The 23993-nt window shown below is 58.5% G+C and overlaps 1 protein-coding gene across 1 annotated transcript in view; it reads right to left on the bottom strand.

Annotated features, from left to right (window-relative positions):
* Window positions 1-23993, bottom strand: part of GNAI2 (G protein subunit alpha i2) — a 228151-nt gene that overhangs the window by 75305 nt on the left and 128853 nt on the right. Inside the window, exons 3-4 of the mRNA XM_039546937.1 lie at window positions 19220-19361; window positions 11099-11259 (exon numbers count right to left, since the gene is read on the bottom strand). Coding sequence (XP_039402871.1) covers window positions 11099-11259; window positions 19220-19361 — 303 coding nt within the window. The remainder of the gene's footprint in view (window positions 1-11098; window positions 11260-19219; window positions 19362-23993) is intronic.

Raw genomic sequence — 23993 nt, forward strand, 5'->3', positions numbered from 1 at the left:
CGACGAGAGCGGAGAACTCCTGTCGGGAAGCCGTCAGGATCAGCTCCGAGAACTTAGTCAGGGACACGAAAATGTCGAAGGTGTAACGAGCTAGGAGGGCCAACTGGTTGGCAATCCGGAGCTGGAGACCCCCTGCCGAATACACCTTTCGGCCCAACAGGTCCATGCGCCTGGCGTCCTTGGACTTTGGCGCCGGGGCTGGCTGTCCATGCCTCTCGCGGTCATTAACAGACTGCACTACGAGGGAGTCTGGAGTGGGGTGGGTGTACAAATGCTCGTATCCGGTGGGGGGGACCGAGTATTTTCGTTCGACACCCTGTGTGGTAGGAGGGACGGACGCCGGTGACTGCCAGATGGTAGTGGCATTCTTCTGGATGGTCCTGATGAACGGGAGGGCCACCCGCAGCGGGGCCGCGGCTCTGATCACGTTGGTCACCGGGTCGTCGTCCTCCGGGACCTCCGCCACCGGGAGGTCAATAGCCTTTGCCACCCTGCGAAGAAGGTCCTGATGGGCCCGCAAGTCAATCGGAGGAGGGTCCGCCGTAGAGGACCCCGCCACCGCCTCATCCGGTGAGGAAGATGAGGATAGAGTCTGGACCACCACATCTGCCCGTGGTTGCTCAGGAGGGTGGGAGCTGTATCGTGCCCTGGATGCTCTGCGGGACCAGGTGGCGAGAGGGCCTCAGCCGGTGGTGATGGGGGAGGCCTGGTCACTGTTTCTGGCACCCTGTGTTCAGCACCCACGGGACGCGGGGGGAAAGGGAGCCCTTGGGGCTCGTGGTAGGCCCAGGGGACCCAAAAACCCCACTGCTGTGGTCCAAGGTCCTGGTTCTGGGTGCCAGTCCGGAGATCCCTTCCGCTGCCCGCCTGAGAGGTGACTGACGGCTGACACGAAGGCCACGGGGGGGCAGAGGCGCTGATGGAGTGCGCCGTGGAAGGTGGCAGCTTGTCCTCGGACGGTGCCGAGGATCGGTGCCGACCGTCGCGGTGCCAGGATGTAGATCGGGACCATCGATTGCCTCGGTACCGGGAGCATGACCGCGACCTCGATCGACGGTGACGGGAGCGGCTTCGGGAGTCGCGGTGCCGAAAACGGTACCGGGAGCCAGACCTCCTCCGGTACCGGCGGTCCGGTGACTGGGACCGGGAGCGTCGCCGGGAGTGCGACCGGTACCACGATGCTGAGCGGTACCGGGACTGCGACCGGTGGCGAGACGGGGAGCGGTACAGAGACGTTGATCGGTGCCGGGATCGGGATCGGCGTGACAGCGACCGTTTCCTGGATTGGGACCGGGACCGAGACTTGGAGCGCCGTCTATCCCGTCTGTCAGGGGTCGGGGGCCGCATCATTGCCGGCTTGCCCACCGACTGAACAGCCCGCAACAGCGGTGCCGGGGGCCGGAGGCTCGGTGCCTCTGTGAGCTCGATAAGCTCTCTCGCCGTCGAGAAAGTCTCAGGCGTGGACGGGAGATGCAGCTCAACCGCGGTTGGCACCGGGGAGCAGGGAGGTACCGGACTCGACGGCTCTTGAGGTGCCGGAGTCAACGGAACCGTGCACGGCTTGTGCACTACCACAGCTGGTGCCGGTGATGGCTGGGTAAGCTGTCCCGGAGCATGAGGCTTAGAAGCCGAGTGCGCCGTCTTCCGCTTCCTTGGTGGAGAGAGGGAACGGTGCCGGGACGTCGGTGCCGGCTGCGAAGTCCGAGCAGTGTCGGTACCGGGGCGGCTCGGTGCCGCTGGTGCGCTGCGCGCCGAGGATGATTTCAGTGCCGCTGGGGACGGCGCGGGAGGTTGAAGTGCCACCTCCGTAAGGAGCTGCTTGAGGCGAGAGTCCCGCTCCTTTCTGGTGCGCGGCTTAAACGCAGTGCAGATCGGGCACTTATCTGTCCTGTGAGATTCCCCGAGGCAGCGCAGGCAGGAGTCGTGCGGGTCGCCAACGGGCATGTGCCGCTGGCAAGCCGCACAGGGTTTAAACCCCGGTGCCTTGGGCATGAGCCCGCACCGGTTGTGGAAGAAGAGGGGCTAAACCCCACTAATGCCCTTACTATACTATATCTAACTAAACTTATTCAACTAATCTAACTACTAAACTAAGTTAACCAACTATGAACACTGAAGAAATGGAGAAACGCTAGGGATGTGGAGGTAAGGGAGCACTCCACTGTTCCAACTGGCCGTCACGGGCGGTAAGAAGGAACTGAGGAGCGGATGGGCCGGCTGGGGTATATATTCAGCGCCATGGCGGCGCCACTCCAGGGGGCGCCCAGCCGACCCGCTGGAGTTGCTAGGGTAAAAATGTTCCGAAGAGCCGTGCACGCACAGCGCGCACACCTAACTGGAATGCATAGGAGCAATCACTCGAAGAAGAACATCCTCCTTTCTAGTTCTGTTATGTGTGTGTGTGTGTGGTCCCCAGGGTGCCGCCAGCATAGCTTCAGCACCCTAAAGAGAAGCAACTGCAGCTCTGGATTTGCAAATATGCCTTCTCCAAAAGAGTGCCTGAGACAAAGGGATACGTCTTCACTGCAGTGTAAACCCAGCCGGTCAGCCCCAGGTCAGCCTAGCCTGGGTGTGCAGCACCCCGCTGCAAAGCCCTGCCTGTGATGCTGCACTCCCCTGTGCGTGTGGCTGGAACTCCTGAGAGCACATCCCAGGGAGCTCTGCACAATACTCAGCCAAGCCGTTCAAGGACTGTTTTCCAGTCAACAGTGGGAAACTTGGCTGTCCTTCTGGGCATGGGGGGAATTGTGGGAAGGCACTGGAGGACTAGCAGCACTGCGGTGGTTTAGCCTGTGTCCTCACTGCAAAGTGGACAGATTACCACACCCAATGAAAGTGGCACCCAGGTTCACCCCCAGCCAGGCCAGCTAACCTGGGGTTAAAAGCACCACTAAACGCAGATGAAAGTTTTGCACGGGGGTGGGGGAAGAGTTAATGGCAACACCTGGCTGAGAGCTGGGGCTAGCTGAAGTGAGGACTGACCAGAGTCAATTTCATTTCAGTTGTTTCCAGTCTCCCCACAACACACCCAAATTGTTTGCACCCTGGAAGTCCCAGAGCACTAAGTGGGCTGGCCAGATGAGCTGCCCAGGGGTAGCACCAAGTAATGCACACAGGGCCTCCGCCATGGAAGGACAGCTATGGCTCCATCTCCTCCCATGGTGAGTGGCGTGGTTTTAGAAAGGAGAGGCTGACCCAAAGGAGAGCCTGCAGTCTGTTTACCTCACCCCGGGTTACCCTGCCAACAAGCCCGTTGTAAACTCGATAAGCACATTAGCAGTGGGTTTGTGAAATGGAGTGCATGATGCAGTGACGCACTCCTGTTCCAAGAACAGCCACAGGAGCAGGGCAACAGCAGCCCGCTTACCAGGATGCTGGGGAGCAGCAATACAGAGCCAGGTTGTTTTAGTGGAGCTCCTTGTTTCAAGGCAGGCTCGAAACCTCCACTTCAACGCAGCAACCAGCGACCAATCAAACCCTGCTGGCCTGCAGACCATCAGGGCTCTAGGATGCGGGGAGGCAACTCTGTGAAGCAGGCCATCAAATTACACCATGGAGAAATAGTGGCGTAAATATTCAGACCGTTCCTCTCTGGTGCTCAGGGAGGAGAGGGACTGAGGTCCAACATGGATCTCATGCAGCGTGTGTTCTCCTTGCAGCCCGCGGAGGGGACACAGGCACTCATCTCTTTCTCCCACCCTCCCCACCCATCACATCCACCCACACTGCCAGAGCTGGGATATTTTTGCCAAAAAACATACTCAAATGCAGGAAAATGCATTACAGTAAAACTGGAGTTTGGCTCTCCTTGCTGAGGCTAGCCCCAAGAACCTGAGCAGCGTCTTCTATCCATCACCAGCCTGTGGCTGTACAGACACACCCAAAACGACTGCCTTGGGAGGAGGACGACAGCAGATGGGAAACAATCCAGAGAGGACGAGGTGGGAGACAGACACAGTCACAACTGTGATATGCTCCCAGGAGGTGGAGAGGTTACAACTGCCCCCTACAGCTAATGCCTCAGAGCCAGCCACGCCTGGCAGGAATTTCTGGGTGAGCTTGTGAGAGGGAAGGTGCTGCAGTGGGCTGAGGACAAAGGATGAGTCTGTGCAATGCACATGGCAGGGCAGGGCCTGGGACAATGGAGCATTCTGCACAGGTCCCACAGGATTACCTAAACATTAAACAAGGACAAGGGGTCATAGGAACATCCCCTGGAGAAAAGACGGTTACTCACCGTTGTAACTGTTTTTCTTCGAGATGTGTTGCTCCTATCCATTCCATGTAGGTGTGTGCGCCACGCGTGCACGGCTCTTTGGAACATTTTTACCCTAGCAACTCCGGCAGGCCGGTTGGGCGCCCCCTGGAGTGGCGCCGCTATGGCGCTGGATATATACCCCAGCCGGCCCGTCCGCTCCTCAGTTCCTTCTTGCCGGCTACTCCGACAGTGGGGAAGGAGGGCGGGTCTGGAATGGATAGGAGCAACACATCTCGAAGAACAACAATTACAACGGTGAGTAACCGTCTTTTCTTCTTCAAGTGATTGCTCCTATGCATTCCATGTAGGTGATTCCCAAGCCTTACCTAGGCGGTGGGGTCGGAGTAAGACGTGGCAGAGTGTAAGACTGCGGAGCCGAAGGCTGCATCGTCTCTGGATTGCTGCACCAGCGCGTAGTGGGAAGCGAAGGTGTGGACAGAAGACCAGGTGGCCGCTCTACAGATGTCTTGGATGGGAACATGGGCCAGGAAGGCGGCCGACGAGGCGTGCGCCCTCGTCGAGTGAGCGGTGAGGCGGCATGGTGGCACGCGAGAAAGCTCGTAGCATGTCCAGATACATGCTGTCACCCAGGAGGAAATCCGCTGAGAGGACACCGGCTCGCCTTTCATGCGATCAGCAACCGCTACAAACAGCTGTGGCGAACGCCGGAAGGGCTTCGTCCGCTCGATATAAAAAGCGAGGGCCCTGCGGACGTCCAGGGTGTGAAGCTGTTGCTCACGAGGTGAGGCGTGCGGCTTCGGGAAGAAGACCGGAAGGAAGATCTCCTGATTGAGGTGAAAGGCCGACACCACCTTAGGGAGGAAGGCCGGGTGTGGTCGAAGCCGCACCTTGTCTCCGTGGAAGACGGTGTATGGTGGACCAACCGTTAGGGCACGGAGCTCGGAAACTCGTCTTGCTGACGTAATTGCGACGAGGAAGGCCGTCTTCCAGGAGAGATAGAGTAGGGAGCACGTGGCCAGGGGCTGGAAGGGCGCTCCCATCAGCTTGGCCAGAACGAGGTTTAAATCCCAGGCCGGGGTAGGACGCCGTATCGGCGGGTACAAGTGGTCCAGGCCCTTAAGGAAGCGGGAAACCATCTGGTTGGAGAAGATGGACCGACCTCCCATGGATGGACGAAAGGCGGACATGGCTGCCAGGTGCACCTTCAAGGAGGAGACCGCGAGTCCTTGTTCTTTAAGGTACCAGAGGTAGTCCAGGATTGTAGGGATAGGAGCTAGGAAGGGATTAAGGTGCTTCCATTTCACGAGGTAGGTGGAGCGAGTGGAAGGTTTCCTGCTTTCAAGTAGGACTTGCTGTACTGCCGCCGAACAGTCCCTCTCTGTGTGGGTCAACCACGCAGGTACCAAGCTGTAAGATGGAGGGACTGTAGGTTCGGGTGGCGGAGTCTGCCGAAGTCCTGCGTGATGAGGTCCGGCCATAACGGAAGGGGAATGGGATCCCGAACGGAGAGCTCGAGCAGCAGGGTGTATCAGTGCTGCCTCGGCCAGGCCGGAGCGACGAGTATGACGCGGGCCCTGTCCCTGCGAAGCTTGAGCAGCACCCGATGTATGAGTGGGAACGGAGGGAAGGTGTAGAGGAGGTGGTCCGTCCAGGAGCAGAGGAATGCGTCCGACAGGGAGCCTGGAGAGGGACCCTGGTACGAACAAAACTGGTGGCACTTCCTCTTCTCCTTGGAGGCAAACAGGTCTATCTGGGGAAACCCCCACCTCCGGAAAATCGTGTGCACCACATCTGGACGAAGAGACCACTCGTGGGAGAGGAACGACCTGCTGAGACAGTCTGCCAGCGTGTTCTGCACTCCTGGAAGAAAGGATGCTTCCAGGCGAATCGAGTGGGTCACGCAGAAGTCCCACAGGAGCATCGCTTCCTTGCAGAGCAGGGAGGAGCGGGCTCCGCCCTGCTTGTTCACATAGAACATCGCCGTCGTGTTGTCCGTGAACACCGCCACGCAGCGGCCTTGCAGACGGGCGCGGAAGGTGAGACATGCCAAGCGGATTGCTCGCAGCTCCCGGACGTTGATGTGGAGGGAGAGCTCTTGGGGCGACCAGAGACCCTGGGTGTGAAGGTCGCCCAGGTGAGCCCCCCATCCCAACGCCGAGGCATCCGTGGTCAGGGTGACGGATGGGCAAGGAGGGCGGAACGGGACTCCTGCACACACGACCTCTGGGTCCAGCCACCAGCTGAGCGAATCGAGGGTTGGTTTCGTGACTGTGACCACCATGTCTATGGGGTCGCGATGCGGGTGGTACACCGACGCTAGCCAAGATTGAAATGGGCGAAGGCGCAGCCTAGCGTGCGTGGTCACGAATGTGCAGGACGCCATGTGGCCCAGGAGGCGTAGGCAGGACCGAACTGTTGTCGTGGGAAAGGTGTGTAGGTCCCGGATGATGGAGACCATTGTCTGGTGCCGAGGTCAAGGGAGGCAGGCCCTGGCCAAACTGGAGTCGAGGACCGCTCCGATGAACTCCACTGGTTGTGATGGAGTTAAAGTGGACTTCTCGGCATTGATGAGAAGGCCCAGGAACCGAAACAGGGATAGTATCTCGGACATTTGATCCACTACCAGCTGTCGGGATGTCCCGCGAACCAGCCAGTCGTCGAGATACGGGTAGATGTGTATGCGACGACGGCAGAGGGTTGCGGCAACCACTGCCATACACTTGGTAAAGACCCGCGGCGCGGTGGACAGGCCGAAGGGTAGCACCGCAAACTGGTAGTGCGCGCTGTTGACCACGAAGCGCAGGTAGCGTCGATGGGGAGGGTAAATCGCGATATGGAAGTACGCGTCCTTCATATCGAGGGCGGCAAACCAGTCTCCCGGAGCCAGGGAGGGAATGATGGTCCCCAGGGTGACCATGCGAAACTTGAGCTTGAGCAGGTACCTGTTGAGCTCCCGGAGGTCTAGTATAGGTCGGAGACCTCCTTTCGCCTTGGGGATGAGAAAATATCGGGAATAAAATCCCCTGCCCTGCATGTCGAGCGGCACCTCCTCAATGGCACCCAAGCTCAACAGAGTCTCGACCTCTTGTAGGAGGAATTGCTCGTGAGAGGGGTCCCTGAAGAGGGATGGGGAAGGTGGGTGGGAGGGAGGGGGCGAAACAAACTGAAGGCGGTAACCATACTGGATAGTACGAAGTACCCAGTTGTCCGATGTTATTTGGGACCACGCCGGGAGGAAGTGGGAAAGGCGGTTGCAAAATAATGGGGTAGGATCCGGGAAAGAGTCTGATGGGCCGTCCTCGGGTGTCCCATCAAAAGGCCTGTTTGGGCCCTTGAGGGGCCTTGGAAGGCGCCTGGGCCTGGTTGCGCCTGTTGCCCGATGGTCTACGGCGGTTCAGGCTACCTCGCCGACTATTATACGGCCTCGACCTGGCCTGAGTAAAGGGCCGGTAGGGCTGCTGCCGGAATGACCTCCGCTGGGTAGCCGGCGTGTGCATACCCAAGGTGCGAATGGCGATTCAACCATCTTTGAGGGTCTGAATCCTGGAGTCCGTTTTCTCCAAAAAGAGACCCTGAGTGTCGAATGGGAGGTCTTGCAGGGTGTACTGCACCTCAGGCGGCAAGGTGGAGGACTGCAGCCAGGAGATGCACCTCATGGTCACACCTGAGGCCAGGGTTCTGGCTCCTGAGTCCGCCGAGTCCAGAGCGGCCTGGATGGAGGACCGGGAGGCTTTTCTGCCCTCCTCGAGGAGGGCCGAGAACTCCTGACGTGAGGCTGCTGGGATTAGCTCCGAAAATTTTGACAGGGACACCAAGATATCAAAGGTGTAGCGAGCGAGGAGAGCCATCTGGTTGGCAATCCGGAGCTGAAGACCCCCTGCCGAGTAGACCTTCCGGCCCAAGCATCCATGCACCTAGCATCTTTAGACTTTGGCGGCGGGGCTGGCTGCCCATGTCTTTCTCGGTCATTGACGGACTGCACCACGAGGGAGTCCGGAGTGGGGTGGGTGTATAAGTACTCGTAGCCGGTGGGAGAAACCGAGTACTTTCGTTCGACTCCACGTGCGGTGGGAGGGACGGACGCCGGTGACTGCCATATGGTAGTGGCATCCTTTTGGATAGTACGGATGAATGGAAGGGCCACCCGCAGCGGGGCCTCAGTTCCAATCACGTTGGTCACCGGGTCGTCATCCTCCGGGACCTCCGCCACGGGGATGTCGATAGCCTTCGCCACCCGGCGAAGAAGGTCCTGGTGGGCCCGCAAGTCAATAGGAGGGGGTCTGCTGTAGAAGCCCCCGCCACCGCCTCATCCGGCGAGGATGATGAGGACAGACCCTGGACCACCGCTTCTGGAGGTGGTTCTTCCAGGGGGTGGGAAGCCGCCTCGGACCCCGGATCCTCTGCGGGACCAGGTGGCGACGGGGCCTCACCCGGTGGTGATGGGGAAGGCCTGCTCAGCATGGCTTCCGGCACCCTATGTTCGGCGCCTGCGTGCCGCGGAGGGAAGGGGAGCCCTTGGGGCTCGTGGTAGGCCCAGGGGACCCAAAAACCCTACTGCTGCGGTCCGCGGTCCTGGCCTTGGGGGTCGGCCCGGAGATCTCTCCCGCTGCCCGCCTGAGAGGCGACTGAGGGCTGACGAGAAGGCCATGGCGGGGCAGAGGCGCTAATAGATTGCGCCGTGGATGCCGGCAGTATGTCCCTGGACAGTGCCGAGGGTCGGTGCCGGTCGTCGCGGTGCCGGGATGGAGAGCGGGACCATCGACTGCTTTGGTGCCGGGAGCTCGACCGCGATCTTGACTGACGGTGTTGGGATCGGCTTCGGGAGTCGCGGTGCCGGGAACGGTACCGGGATCCAGACCTCCTTCAGTACCGGTGGTCGGGTGACCGGGACCAGGAGCGTCTCCGGGAGTGCGACCGGTACCGCGATGTTGAGCGGTACCGGGACTGCGACCGGTGCCGAGACGGTGAGCGGTACCGCGATGGTGAACGGTGCCGGGACCTGGATCGGCATAGCGGTTACTGTCTGCGGGACCGGGAGCGGGACCGGGACCGTCGTCTATCCCGTCCGTCAGGGGAAGGTGGCCGCATCATCGCCGGCTTGCCCGCTGACTGAACAGCCCGCACCGGCGGTGCCGGGGGCCGGAGGCTCAGTGCCTCTGTGAGCTTGATGAGCTCTCTCGCCGTCGAGAGGGTCTCGGACATGGACGGGAGATGTAGCTCAACCGCGGTTGGCACCGGGGAGCAGGGCGGTACCGGACTCAACGGCTCTTGAGGCGCCGGAGTCGACAGTACCGTGCACGGCTTGTGCACCGCCACAGCCGGTGCCGGAGGTGCTGGTGGTGGCTGGGCAAGCGGACCTGGAGCATGCGGCTTAGATGCCGTCTGCGCCGGCTTCCGTTTCCTTGCGGGAGAGAGGGAACGGTGCCGGGACGCCGGTGCCGGCTGCGGAGCTCGAGTAGTCTCGGTACCGGAGCAGCTCAGGGCCGCTGGTGCGCTGCGCGCCGAGGACGACTTTGGTGCCGCTGGGGTCGGCGCGGGAGGGCGAAGTGTCGACTCCATAAGGAGCTGCTTTAGGCGAGAGTCCTGCTCCTTCCTAGTTCGCGGCTTAAACGCCATGCAGATCAGACACTTATCTGGCCGATGGATCTCCCCGAGGCAGCGCAGGCAGGAGTCATGCGGGTCCCCGACCGGCATGTGCCGCTGGCAAGCCGCACAGAGCTTAAACCCCGGTGCCTTGGGCATGAGCCCGCACCAGTTGTGGAAGAAGAGGGGTAAACCGCCCTAATTCCCTTACTACACTATATCTAACTAAACTATTCAACTAACTTAACTACTTAACTAACTTAACCAACTATATACACGTAGCAAACAGAGAAACGCTAGGGCTGTGGAGGTAAAGGAGCACTCCACTGTTCCAACTGGCCGTCACGGGCGGTAAGAAGGAACTGAGGAGCGGACGGGCCAGCTGGGATATATATCCAGCGCCCTAGCGGCGCCACTCCAGGGGGCGCCCAACCGGCCCGCTGGAGTTGCTAGGGTAAAAATGTTCCAAAGAGCCGTGCACGCACGGCGCGCACACCTACATGGAATGCATAGGAGCAATCACTCGAAGAAGAACAAAGAGGTGTCCACCTAGCTGTGTATCCGGGGCAGTCTGTTATGATCCAACCCTTGGGCTGCGTTAGCAACACCAGGCTAGCCTCTGTGTCACAAACCAGGTAGCAATGATGAGCAGTTCCCCAGCTTCCAGCTAACCCATTCGCAAGGCTCATGGGGGGACAAGAAGGGACAACCCAGCCCAGAAACTCCAGACCTAAGAGCTCCACAATGCTTGGACAGTTCCCATCCAAACTGTGCTCAACTTGTACTAGAATTACTCTCAGAGGATGTGGCACACCCTTCCCTGAACTCCCCCTCCCTTGGCCAGACTACTCCCTCTGGTCCCAAGGGGCCCAGGACAGTCCCTGTGAACAATGGTTGGTGGGGAAGCCCAAGAGCCAGCACCAATGACTAGTTTATCTTGCCCAGTACTGACATGCAACCACAACAGATTATTTTAAGATAGCACCAGAGGAAGCAATGGAGAGCATTGTGTCACATGGCAAATCTAGCAGAGTGATGGTCAATGTTTCATTAACCTACACCTGCCCCTTTTGTGCTTACAGCGGTGCGTGCATTCACAACAGCGGCGCGCGCAAGTGTCCAGCTCCATGGACAAAATGACCAATCTGCATTAACAAGCTACGATCATCAGGGTGCAGCTCCCCATCAGTTTTCACACACTGCACAGGCTGGCCTTTGGCACCTGCCACTTGAAGCTGTGGCACATTTCAGCCTCAGATTAAATCTGCCCAAGGACAGTAGAGGAGAGGTACTCACTATGCAGCAGAGTCATTCAGCTGGTACTCTCGGGAGCGGTTAAAGCAGGCCTGGACGCCATTATCAGCCCACAGCCTCCGAATCACATTGGCAAGGTCCTCTGGCATGATTCCCTGCTCCTCTGCAGTGCAAGAGAGTGCAAATAACTGACGAGCATCATCCTGCAGGGAACAGCAAACCACAAACATCAATGAAGCTCCTGAGCAACAGCTGCTTCTCACGTCTGCTGTGTATTAAAGCTGATCACACTGAAGTCTGATCGCCAAGCCTTGTACTAGAGGAACATAGCGCTCCAAAACCCAGGAGGTTTGCACCTACCATGTACCATGCACATGCCTCTAAGGCTCCCAAGAAACTCCTCCTCGGGGAGGTTCGCTTCTTTGAGTAATGGGGCAAGTGACACTTCAAATCTTTGCAAAGAAGCCAGCAGAAAAAATCTATGCTTTGGGACTCCACTGATTTCCTGCAGGACTGATGGCAGGCAAACAAACTAGATGTCAATTAAAAAAATATGCAGTCATGGCTCATCATTGGTTACTTAGCCCTGGGAACAGCAATACACCATTTGGATTAGCTCGTAATCTGACAGCAAGGAAACTTGGGCAAGATTGTTCAGGAGCCATTGCATTTACAACACAGAGATCTCCTCTCGTTTCCTTGCCCACGCACCGAAGTTATGACACTGGGGGGAAATTGGTGACAGATTGTCAAGTGTCTGCAAGGCATTCTGGCGACTAAGGCAGAATGTTAGACATGAACCGGAGCCCTACAGAGTTGGCCAGTCACTGAAATGGCTCGATCAGTCCATCGTTTGGAGGAGAGGGAGCATTTCGGACAGCGGAATAGATGCAGCACTGTGACTGCTCTGCAGGCTCTCCCAGTGCTGAGCAGAACCCTAAAAGCAGGATCAAAGCATGCTGCGACAAACACATGGGGAGAATCAGACACAGCCTCCCCAGCTGATTGGTTGCTGGCATGTACACAGCTGGGCTACTGCAGCTCCAGCTTTTCAGACCCCATCGCAGCACTGTCCCCAAGACACCCTACACTTAAATTGGAGGGGCTTTTCACAACAGCACATGTGACGGCCACCCGCTTGAGCATGCCCAGGGACTGCACTGGGGACCTCTAGCACTGAAAGAACCTGGCTCTGTAGTGGGCACTGCAACAGACTAGCGTCCTCTGTGGTCAGGCATGGAGCAAATGCATAAGACACACTACCCAGCAGTTACACATACATTTACTTCTCAGGAACCCATAGAGGTCAGAAAGGAAAGGACCAGGTCCTCTGCCATGCCACGGTATCAGGGATGCATTCCTAGCTGCCGACTCCTCCAAACAATAAGCTAGATTTCATTTCAACTGGCCTCTGTTAAACCATGGAGTGGACGGGGCAGGGGTAAGAGGGGGAGAAGACTACACCCCACTATACAGTGACTGCTTAGCTGTGTCTCCCCTGCCTTTTATGACCCCGTGGCAAACATAGAGAGGTAGCAGGAAGGCCAAGCTAAGAATGGAAGCATTCCCTGCTGGGAAATGGGAGGGAACGGAGACTGGAGCATCAAGAAATCCTTTGCCTCAGCATTTGTAGCTACTCACTCAAGACAGCCCTCAAGGGAATAAGCTTCCAGCAGAGCCCAGCTCATCTGAATTGCTGAGAACCCACAGCTGGCTCTGCCACATCAGCCCTGTGTGGTCTGCAGAACTGTCCTTGTCAACTCCTTTGTGCTGGCAGTTCCCAGCGCAGCCTCCTGCCCTTGGCCCAGGAATAGACACAGCACCAAGGAAGTAAACTGGGTTCGGCCTCTAGCACTGCCAGCCAGCTTCTTGCCAAGAGGCCATAGGCTTAAACATCTCTTTTCCTGCTGGGAGCCCTTCTGACAGGCTTTAAGGAGAACGGACAGTTTTGCTGCTGCAGTCACATTCTCTGCTCATAGCCGGCTTGGCAGGAGGACCAGCTTCCTCAGGTGTACAAAGCCTCTTGTATTTTAAACCATGGCATCACACTATGGCTCAGCGGCCACCTGGGCACTTGCTACATGCTGCTAGGGCTCTCGCCATCGACCTGCAGGGCAACAAAGTGGTACGCAGCAAACGGGGAAGAACGCTAGAGCAAGTACTTGTCTGTCCGGCACACTGCATGCATTTATAAGGAAGTGAATCATGCTGAGCTTGGTTTGCCTGATCTTGTCCTACTAATAAACCTGAGCTGAGCCAAGCCAAGCTGGGAAAGCAGCTCCTTTTCCCTGGCCTACACTAAGCCTGGGAAATACGTACCTACCAGAGGACCCTAGTAATCTCGGCGGCTTTAAGGTCACCTGGAAGCCAGCAGCTTGGCCAAGGTGAAGCACTGCATGATGGGAGCTGTACTGATTACGGCACTTCCACTGCATTCATGAGGAGAGTGGCTGCGACCTGCTCTATTTCATACACATAGCTGAAGCATCAAAAGTCTGGCCATCTTGTCTCAAGGATTCTGGAAGACTTATTTGGGGGTGGGGGCAGCTATCGAGGCAGATCTGAATTTAGAGAAACCATGCACAGACATATTCAGCATTTTATAGCTATCATGAGACATTTCCTCTCTTCCCATCCAACACCACAAGCAATAACGCACTACAATGGAAGTTAAAAAAAATCAGGCTCAAACATTAATTTTGCCACCACTTATACTAGCTAGCATCAAGCAAAACTGCTCCAGCTGTTGACTGCGGGGCTGATGTTAGGCCAACCATGCATTCCAAGCAGTCCCCCGCGGCAGTGCCCGCTCTCGCTGACAGAGAGCGCGCACGATCACTTACTCAGGGTAATAATCACAAAACTCTCCCCAAGGACTAACTCCCAGCTCTTCAGAGGACTGGAGCAAGGTAATTAGCACTGGTCAGCAGCAAGGACCCCACTTATTAAAGCACCTTTACACAAGTCCCTAGAAGATTTTAGGTCATTACCAGCTTACGATTGGGATCGAAAAATAGCGTTAAATGATCTATCCTGTGCCCTCATTAGCAAGGAGGGGCTTCTGGGAGCACAAAGCTAGTCCATTAGCCTTTAAATCAAAGCATTCCTCAGGAGCCAGGTATGGTAGGACAGCACCGCAACATGGTCATTAGGCAGATTAATGACACCTGCCGTCTCTCAGATCTCGCTACACACGGTTTAAGCGATTGAGGGACATCGCTGGGGCCTGCATACAAACAGCATCCTATTTCTGATCCCCCAGGTAATGATCAACCAAATCAGACACGAGGTTTTGCATAGTGAGCAAACCCTGAACGAGGGAGGTCCCTGGCAGAGGAAAAAAAAAGACGGTTACTCACCGTAGTAACTGTTGTTCTTCGAGTTGTGTTGCTCCTATCCATTCCAGTTAGGTGTGCGCGCCGCGCGTGCACGGCATCTCGGAACTTTTTTACCCTAGCAACTCCGGCGGGCCGGCTGGCGCCCCCTGGAGTGGCGCCGCTATGGCGCCTGTTATATACCCCAGCCGGCCCGTCCGCTCCTCGGTTCCTTCTTGCCGGCTACTCCGACAGTGGGGAAGGAGGGCGGGTCTGGAATGGATAGGAGCAACACATCTCGAAGAACAACAGTTACAACGGTGAGTAACCGTCTTTTCTTCTTCGAGTGATTCCTCCTATGCATTCCAGTTAGGTGAATCCCAAGCCTTACCTAGGCGGTGGGGTCGGAGTGAGACGTGGCGGAGTGTAATACCGCGGAGCCGAAGGCTGCGTCGTCTCGAGACTGTTGCACCAACGCATAGTGGGAGGCGAAGGTGTGGACCGAAGACCAGGTGGCCGCTCGACAGATGTCCTGGATTGGAATGTGGGCCAGGAAGGCGGCCGACGAGGCGTGCGCCCTCGTCGAGTGTGCAGTGAGGCGGCATGGCGGAACGCGAGCAAGCTCGTAGCAGGTCCGGATACACGCAGTGACCCAGGAGGAAATCCGCTGGGAGGATATTGGCTCGCCTTTCATTCGGTCAGCAACCGCGACAAACAGCTGGGGTGAACGCCAGAAGGGCTTAGTCCGCTCGATGTAGAAAGTGAGCGCCCTGCGGACGTCGAGGGTATGCAGCTGTTGCTCCCGAGGCGAGGCATGCGGCTTCGGGAAGAACACCGGGAGGAAGATCTCCTGGTTGAGGTGGAAGGCTGACACTACCTTCGGGAGGAAGGCCGGATGTGGTCGAAGCTGCACCTTGTCCCCATGGAAGACGGTGTATGGCGGACTAACCGTCAGAGCGCGGAGCTCAGAAACTCGTCTCGCTGATGTAATGGCGACGAGGAAGGCCGTCTTCCAGGAGAGGTAGAGCAGGGAGCACGTGGCTAAGGGCTCGAAAGGAGGACCCATCAGCTTGGCCAGCACGAGGTTCAAATCCCAGGTCGGGGCGGGACGCCGCACCGGCGGGTACAAGCGGTCCAGGCCTTTGAGGAAGCGGGAAACCATCTGGTTAGAGAAGATGGACCGACCTTCCACGGATGGACGAAAGGCGGACACTGCTGCCAGGTGAACTCTCAAGGAGGAGACCGCAAGACCTTGCTCCTTAAGGTACCAAAGGTAGTCGAGGATGGTAGGGACCGGGACTACGAATGGATTGAGTCCTTGTTGATCACACCAGAGTGCGAATCTCTTCCATTTCGCAAGGTAAGTGGAGCGAGTGGAAGGCTTTCTGCTCTCAAGCAGGACTTGCTGAACTGCTGCGGAACAGTCCCTCTCCGCGTGGGTCAACCACTCAGGTACCAAGCTGTAAGATGGAGGGACTGCAGGCTCGGATAGCGGAGTCTGCCGAAGTCCTGGGTGATGAGGTCCGGCCACAACGGAAGGGGGATGGGATCCCGAACGGAGAGCTCAAGCAGCAGGGTGTACCAGTGCTGCCTCGGCCAGGCCGGCGCTACGAGTATGACATTGGCTCTGTCCCTCCGAAGCTTCCTGATGGCAGGAGCTCTGTGAACTTTGCCAGGGACGTCAAGATGTCATAGACGTACCTGGCGAGGAGGACCATCTGGTTAGCAATGCGCATCTGTAAGCCGCCTGCCGAGTAGACCTTGCGGCCTAGCAGGTCCATGCGCCGGGCGTCTTTGAACTTAGGCGCAGGGGCAGGTTGACCGTGCCTCTCGCGGTCGTTAACCGATTGCACGACCAGCGAGTCCAGGGTCGGGTGGGTATAAAGGTACTCATAGCCCGTAGGGGGAACTGAGTATTTACGCTCAACCCCGCGGGCCGTGGGAGGAATGGATGCGGGTGTTTGCCAGAGCGTGGTGGTGTTTTTCTGGATTGTCCTCACAAAGGGCAACGCCACGCGCACGGGAGCGTCCGCGCCCACCACGTTGGTAATGGGGTCCTCGTCCTCCTGGACCTCCGCTACTGGGAGATCCATGGCCGTCGCCACCCGGCGAAGCAGATCCTGGTGGGCCTTCAGGTCAATGGGCGGCGGTTCCTTGGCTGAAGCACTGGCCACCGCCTCGTCCGGGGAGGACGATGAGGACAAGCCCTGCACGACGGCCTCCGCCGCAGGGGCTGTTGACTGCGCCTTGGCTGGGTCGTGCTGCATGGAGGACTGGTGGTCCAGTGGAACGGAGGGCTCGCGTCGAGGAGAAGGAGCCGGCCGGCTAACCGTCGCCTCGGGGACCCTGCACTCGGAGGCCAAGTCTCTTGGGGGAAATGGTACACCCTGCGTTTCATGCTGGGCCCAGGGAACCCAGAAGCCCCACCGTTGAGACCCCTGAGGATCGCCGTGTGGGATCGGTGGCAGGTGCGCGGTGCTGTCCACGCCGGAGGCCACCGATGCTGGGCGGGATGGCCAAGGAGGTGCTGAGGCGCTGACGGATTGTACAGCCGAAGGCGGCAGTCTCTCCGCAGACGGTGCCGAGGGATGGTGTGTGTACATCCGGTACCGGGACGGTGACCAAGACCGCCGGCCACCGCGGTGCCGGGAGCTCGACCGGGAGCGGGATCTGCGGTGCCGGGAATGGCTGCGGGAGTGTCTGCGGGAGTCGCGGTGTCGGGAACGGCGCCGGGACTGAGACCTCCGGCGGTGCCGACGCGACGGCGATCGGGACCTGGATCGGTGCCGGGAGTGCGACCGGTACCGAGATGATGAACGGTACCGGGACTCCGACCGGCGTCGGGATGGCGACTGGTACCAGGACGGCGAGCGGTGCCGAGATCGGGAATGGCGAGAAGGCGACCTTCGTCGGGACCGGGACCGTGACCGGGACCGGGAGTGTCGCTTGTGCCGGCGGTCCGCGGAGGGCGGCCGGATCATCATCGCCGGCTTTCCTACGGACACGACAGCCCGCACCGGCGGTGCCGGGGGCCGGAGGCTCGGTGCCTCTACGAGCTGTATCAGCTCACGCGCCGCGGAGAATGTCTCCTGCGTCGACGGCAGTCGTGGCTCAACCGCGGACGGTGCCGGGGAGCGTGGCGGTGCCGGACTCGACGGCCCTTGCGGCGCCGGAGTCAATGGCCCGGTGCCTGCCTGGCGCACGGCCACCGCGGGAGTCGCAGGTGGCGCAATAGTCATGGCTGAGTCCTCCGCGCAGGACTTAGTGATCGCCTTTGCCAGCCTGCGCTTCCTAGCAGGCGAAAGGGAGCGGTGCCGGGTCTTCTCAGTTCCTGACTGAGGCTGCGGCGCCGCGGTGCCGGAGCGGCTCGGAGCAGCCGGTGCGCTCTGCACCGATGAGGCTCTCGGTGCCGGCGCGGCCGGTGCCGGGGGCTGTAGCGACGCCTCCATGAGGAGCTGCTTAAGTCTATTGTCCCGCTCCTTACGCGTTCTCGGCTTGAAGGCGGAACAGATCAGACACTTGTCTGTGCGATGACCTTTGCCGAGGCAACGAAGACAGGCGTCGTGCAGGTCTCCGATCGGCATAGGCCTCTGGCAGATTGCGCAGGGCTTAAAGCCCGGTGCCTTGGGCATGAGCCCGCACCGGGGGAGGAAAGGGAGGGGAAACCCCCCTAACCTTATCACTAAAACCTAACTAACTAACTATAACAACTAACTACACGTACTATGAACTAACTATATACAAAAAACCTTTAGCGAGAGCTAGGGTAGTGGAGGACAGAGAGCACTCCACAGTTCCAACTGGCCGTCACGGGCGGTAAGAAGGAACTGAGGAGCGGACGGGCCGGCTGGGGTATATAACAGGCGCCATAGCGGCGCCACTACAGGGGGCGCCAGCCGGCCCGCCGGAGTTGCTAGGGTAAAAAAGTTCCGAGATGCCGCGCACGCGCGGCGCGCACACCTAACTGGAATGCATAGGAGCAATCACTCGAAGAAGAACCACATGATTGCTACTGCTATTGTTAGCTCCCCCATGCCCTACTTAGCCCTCACACAGTGTCTCGGTGCGCCACACACGGGGAGTGCAGCATTATCCACAGGAGGCACAGGGAGGCAACTTGCCTGATGTCACACAGGAAACCTAGGGAGCCAGGAATAAAACCCAGCTCTGCTGAATCGCCAGCCACTGCTATAGCCATTAGGCCATGTTGCCTCCTACCTAGATCCCCTTCGCTCATGCTGGCCCTTAGCTCAGTCTTGGTGGCTACAGGGAGGGAGCGAACAGTGGAGTAGGTCAGGGCACGTGCCTGGACCAAGCCCAAGTCACTTTGGTTTTCTGCACCTGAAAGCTCACCCTCATTTAAGCTTGCGCTCTAGAGACACCTCCCCTCCCCTTGCACCTGCCCCATCCCTCAGGCTGGGACCCAGCAAGATGGAGGACAGGTCACACGTGGTGCTCAGGTGGGAGCTGAACAAGCACTTGTCTAGCTGCAGTGCACAGCATAGCAGCACATGCCCATACCTGCAGTCCTCAAGCTAAACATAACCCCCAAGGCCTTAGGGGCTGGCTTGGTTATGTTGCTCAGGCCTTACCCACTCAGAAGCACAGCTCTTAAAAATCTATTGAGTGCAACTGCTGCTGGGCATGCCTAGCCTCACCCTCCCAACAGCCAGCAAGGATCTAGGCATCAACAGTTCTAGGATTCAGCTATTCTTGCTCCTTTGGCAAGAGTCACAACTCCTTGAATGCTGCATTCAGACAGGCAGCAGGCAGAGGAGCTCTGACCCCCCAACACCAGGACTATCAGTCAAAGCAAGGACAATCCTCAGGCACAGAGAGGGTAACTCACCGCTCTTGCAGGGTCGCCGAAGTCAATCTGCAGGTTGCCCATGGCTTTGATGATGGCCATAATGGACTGAATGGTGTTGCTGTAAACCACGGCTTTGTATTGCCTGCACTCCTCTTCTGAGTAGCCATCCTCATGGATAATCCTTGAAGAGGGGGTGGGAACAAAGTCAAACCATCACCGAGCTGACCATGTCCCAGCTGAGCTCCCCAGCAGAACCCACCCTCACCCCTGCTCCCTCACTAGGATTCACATTGCTCACTGGGAGCTGCCCCCACTCAGTTCTGTGCAGCAGCTCCCTCTCCAGAGGGCAGGAAGCGTTCCCCCGAGAGGCACTTTCCAGTGGAGACTGTCTCTGGGTGCAGCACCACTAAAGAGGGCCATGTTACCAGCACGGGAGCCCAGCACCAGAGATGAAAATGACTGTGGCAGTGCTACCCGACTCCAAGGGGAGGAGACAATCACACAGATGTTTGCTAGATAATGGCTGCTATGAAAGACGGGGTCCTCAGGCAGGGCAGGGCACTCAGCCTGTGGCAAGTACAGGGCACTGCATGTTTCCCACCTGAGCGCTGTCCCTGGACCCAGCTTTCAGATTAACCTACTAGGGTTGTCACCAACATCCCTCCCCAAGCAACACCCCAGCCAGAGCTCTCCCATCATCCCATCCTGACTCCAAGAGGGGTCCCCCCCACCACCTCTACACTTCCACCTCCAAGGAGAGGGATCTCCACAGACTTCTCACCTCAGCTACAGCAAAAAAGGGGGAACCCCCCCACACACACACTGGATTTTGGGTCCTCAGTTCTTGCCCTCCTGCTACTGGTCATCCCCAGACCTCAGCCTCTCACAGCTTTCTACAGTAGCTGATCAGTTCCAGAATCACTGCCTGGAGTGAGCTCAGCAGCCATGAAACTGACCATGGTTCTGGTCAGGTTTAGTCAGCTGCTGCTGCTGAGAGAAGATGAGGGGTGGGTTTTTTTGCAGAACTGAAGAAGAGACTCTTCTCTCCCAACCACCACCCAGAGCAGTGGTTCTGAACCATTTCCCTACCACGAGCCCATGTTACAACAAGAAAGAATTAGTCACCACAAAAAAGGGAGTGTGAACACAACCCCTTGTTTGTGCGGGGACCCCCGTGACCCAGGACATCCCACAGCAGCAGCTGGTTTGTGATCAAGGTTGTGCCTCTGCTGCTGTCCCCAACAGCAATACAGAAACCCACTAGACTCTGCTTGGGTTCCCTCCAGCTCAAATAAAAGACGGTTACTCACCGTAGTAACTGTTGTTCTTCGAGATGTGTTGCTCCTATCCATTCCAGTTAGGTGTGTGCGCCGCGCGTGCACGGCATCTCGGAACTTTTTTACCCTAGCAACACCGGCGGGCCGGCTGGAGCCCCCTGGAGTGGCGCCGCTACGGCGCGTGTTATATACCCCAGCCGGCCCGTCCGCTCCTCAGTTCCTTCTTGCCGGCTACTCCGACAGTGGGGAAGGAGGGCGGGTCTGGAATGGATAGGAGCAACACATCTCGAAGAACAACAGTTACTACGGTGAGTAACCGTCTTTTCTTCTTCGAGTGATTGCTCCTATGCATTCCAGTTAGGTGAATCCCAAGCCTTACCTAGGCGGTGGGGTCGGAGTGAGACGTGGCGGAGTGTAATACCGCGGAGCCGAAGGCTGCGTCGTCTCGGGACTGCTGCACCAACGCGTAGTGGAAGGCGAAGGTGTGGACCGAAGACCAGGTGGCCGCTCAGCAGATGTCCTGGATTGGAACGTGGGCCAGGAAGGCGGCCGACGAGGCGTGCGCCCTCGTCGAGTTCGCCGTGAGGCGGCCTGGTGGTACGCGAGCCAGCTCGTAGCAGGTCCGGATACACGCAGTGACCCAGGAGGAAATCCGCTGGGAGGATATCGGTTCGCCCTTCATGCGGTCAGCCACCGCCACGAACAGCTGGGGCGAACGCCGGAAGGACTTAGTCCGCTCGATGTAGAAAGCGAGCGCCCTGCGGACATCGAGGGTATGCAGCTGTTGCTCCCGAGGCGAGGCATGTGGCTTCGGGAGAACACCGGGAGGAAGATCTCCTGGTTGAGGTGGAAGGCTGACACTACCTTCGGGAGGAAGGCCGGATGAGGGCGAAGCTGCACCTTGTCCCCATGGAAGACGGTGTACGGCGGGCTAACCGTCAGAGCGCGGAGCTCAGAAACTCGTCTCGCTGATGTAATGGCGACGAGGAAGGCCGTCTTCCAGGAGAGGTAGAGCAGGGAGCACATGGCTAAGGGCTCGAACGGAGGGCCCATCAGCTTAGCTAGCACGAGGTTCAAATCCCATGTGGGAGTAGGACGCCGCACCGGCGGGTACAAGCGGTCCAGGCCCTTGAGGAAGCGGGAAACCATCTGGTTCGAGAAGATGGACCGACCTTCCACAGACGGACGAAAGGCGGACACTGCTGCCAGGTGAACTCTCAAGGAGGAGACCGCAAGACCTTGCTCCTTAAGGTGCCAGAGGTAGTCCAGGATGGTAGGGACCGGGACCACGAATGGATTGAGACCTTGATGATCACACCAGAGTGCAAATCTCTTCCACTTCGCTAGGTAAGTGGAGCGAGTGGAAGGCTTTCTGCTCTCAAGCAGGACTTGCTGAACCGCTGTAGAACAGCCCCTCTCCGCGTGGGTCAACCACTCAGGTACCAAGCTGTAAGATGGAGGGACTGCAGGTTCGGATGGCGGAGTCTGCCGAAGTCCTGGGTGATGAGGTCCGGCCACAACAGAAGGGGAATGGGTTCCCGAACGGAGAGCTCGAGCAGCAGGGTGTACCAGTGCTGCCTTGGCCAGGCCGGCGCTACGAGTATGATATGGGCTCTGTCCCTCCGAAGCTTCAGGAGCACTCGGTGCACGAGCGGGAACGGAGGGAAGGCATAGAGGAGGCGATCCGTCCAGGAGTAAAGGAAGGCGTCCGACAGGGAGCCTGGCGAGCGACCCTGGTATGAGCAAAACCGGTGGCACTTCCTGTTCTCCCTGGAGGCAAATAGGTCTATTTGGGGAAACCCCCACCTCCGGAAGATTGTGTGGATGACATCTGGACAGAGGGACCACTCGTGGGAGAGGAACGACCTGCTGAGACGGTCGGCCAGTGTGTTCTGCACTCCCGGAAGAAAGGATGCTTCCAGGTGAATTGAGTGGGTTACGCAGAAATCCCACAGGAGCATCGCTTCCTTGCAGAGCGGGGAGGAGCGAGCTCCGCCCTGCTTGTTCACGTAGAACATTGCGGTGGTGTTGTCCGTGAATACTGTCACACAGTGGCGTTGCAGGTGGGTGCAGAACGTGCGACAGGCCAGGCGGATCGCGCGCAGCTCGCGGACATTGATGTGCAGGGCGAGCTCCTGGGCCGACCACAGGCCTTGGGTGTGGAGGTCGCCCAGGTGAGCTCCCCAACCGAGCGCTGAGGCATCCGTGGTCAGAGTGGCCGACGGAGGAGCAGGGCGGAATGGGACTCCGGCACACACGACCTCCGGGTCGAGCCACCAGTTGAGGGACTCGAGGGTCGGCCTGGTGACCGTGACCACCATGTCGATGGGATCCCGATGCGGTCAATACACCGACGCCAGCCAAGACTGGAACGGATGGAGGCGGAGCCGTGCGTACGCGGTGACATACGTGCACGAAGCCATGTGGCCCAGGAGGCGGAGACAGGAGCGCACCGTCGTGGTCGGGAAGGTGACAAGGTCCCGGATGATGGAGACCATCGTCTGGTGTCGAGCGAGAGGGAGACAGGCCCTGGCCATCGTGGAGTCGAGGACCGCTCCGATGAACTCCACTCGCTGTGCCGGAATCAAAGTGGACTTCTCGGCGTTGATGAGAAGACCGAGTCGCTGAAAGAGAGACAGGATTTCTGTCATCTGGTCCATCACGAGTTGTCGGGACTGACCTCGAACCAGCCAGTCGTCGAGATACGGGTAGACGTGTATCTGACGACGTCGGAGGGCTGCGGCAACTACCGCCATGCATTTGGTAAATACCCTCGGGGCGGTGGAGAGTCCGAACGGCAACACGGCGAACTGGTAGTGGGTGTTGTTGACCACAAACCGGAGGTAACGACGATGGGGAGGATAGATTGCGACATGGAAGTAGGTGTCCTTCATGTCGAGGGCAGCAAACCAATCTCCCGGATCCAGAGAGGGAATGATGGTCCCCAAGGTGACCATGCGAAACTTGGGCTTGAGCAGGTACTTGTTCAGCTCGCGAAGGTCCAGGATAGGACGTAGCCCCTCTTTCGCTTTGGGGATGAGAAAATAACGGGAGTAGAATCCCCTGCCCCGCCTGTTTTGAGGCACTGCTTCTATGGCACCCCCGCTCAACAGAGTCTGGACCTCTTGTAAGAGGACTTGCTCGTGAGAGGGGTCCCTGAAGAGGGACAGGGAGGGTGGGTGGGAAGGAGGGGGCGAAACAAATTGTAGGCGGTATCCCGACTGGACCGTTTGGAGCACCCAGTTGTCTGTTGTTAACTGGGACCACGCCGAAAAGAAATGGGAAAGGCGGTTGTAAAATAACGGGGAAGGATCCGGTAGGGAGAGAGATGGGCCGTCCTCAAGCGTCCCATCAAAAGGCCTGCTTAGCCCCCTGAGGGGCCTTGGAAGCGGCCTGGCCCTGGTTACGGCGGTTGCCAGAGGGACGACGGCGATTTTGGGCCGGTCGCCGGCTGTTGTATGGCCGATACCGCTGCTGATAAAAGGGCCGGGAGGGCTGCTGCCGGAAGGACCTGCGCTGCGTTGCCGGCGTGTGCA

This window comes from Mauremys reevesii, linkage group 7 (assembly GCF_016161935.1).
Source record: "Mauremys reevesii isolate NIE-2019 linkage group 7, ASM1616193v1, whole genome shotgun sequence".
Classification (NCBI taxonomy): domain Eukaryota; kingdom Metazoa; phylum Chordata; order Testudines; family Geoemydidae; genus Mauremys; species Mauremys reevesii.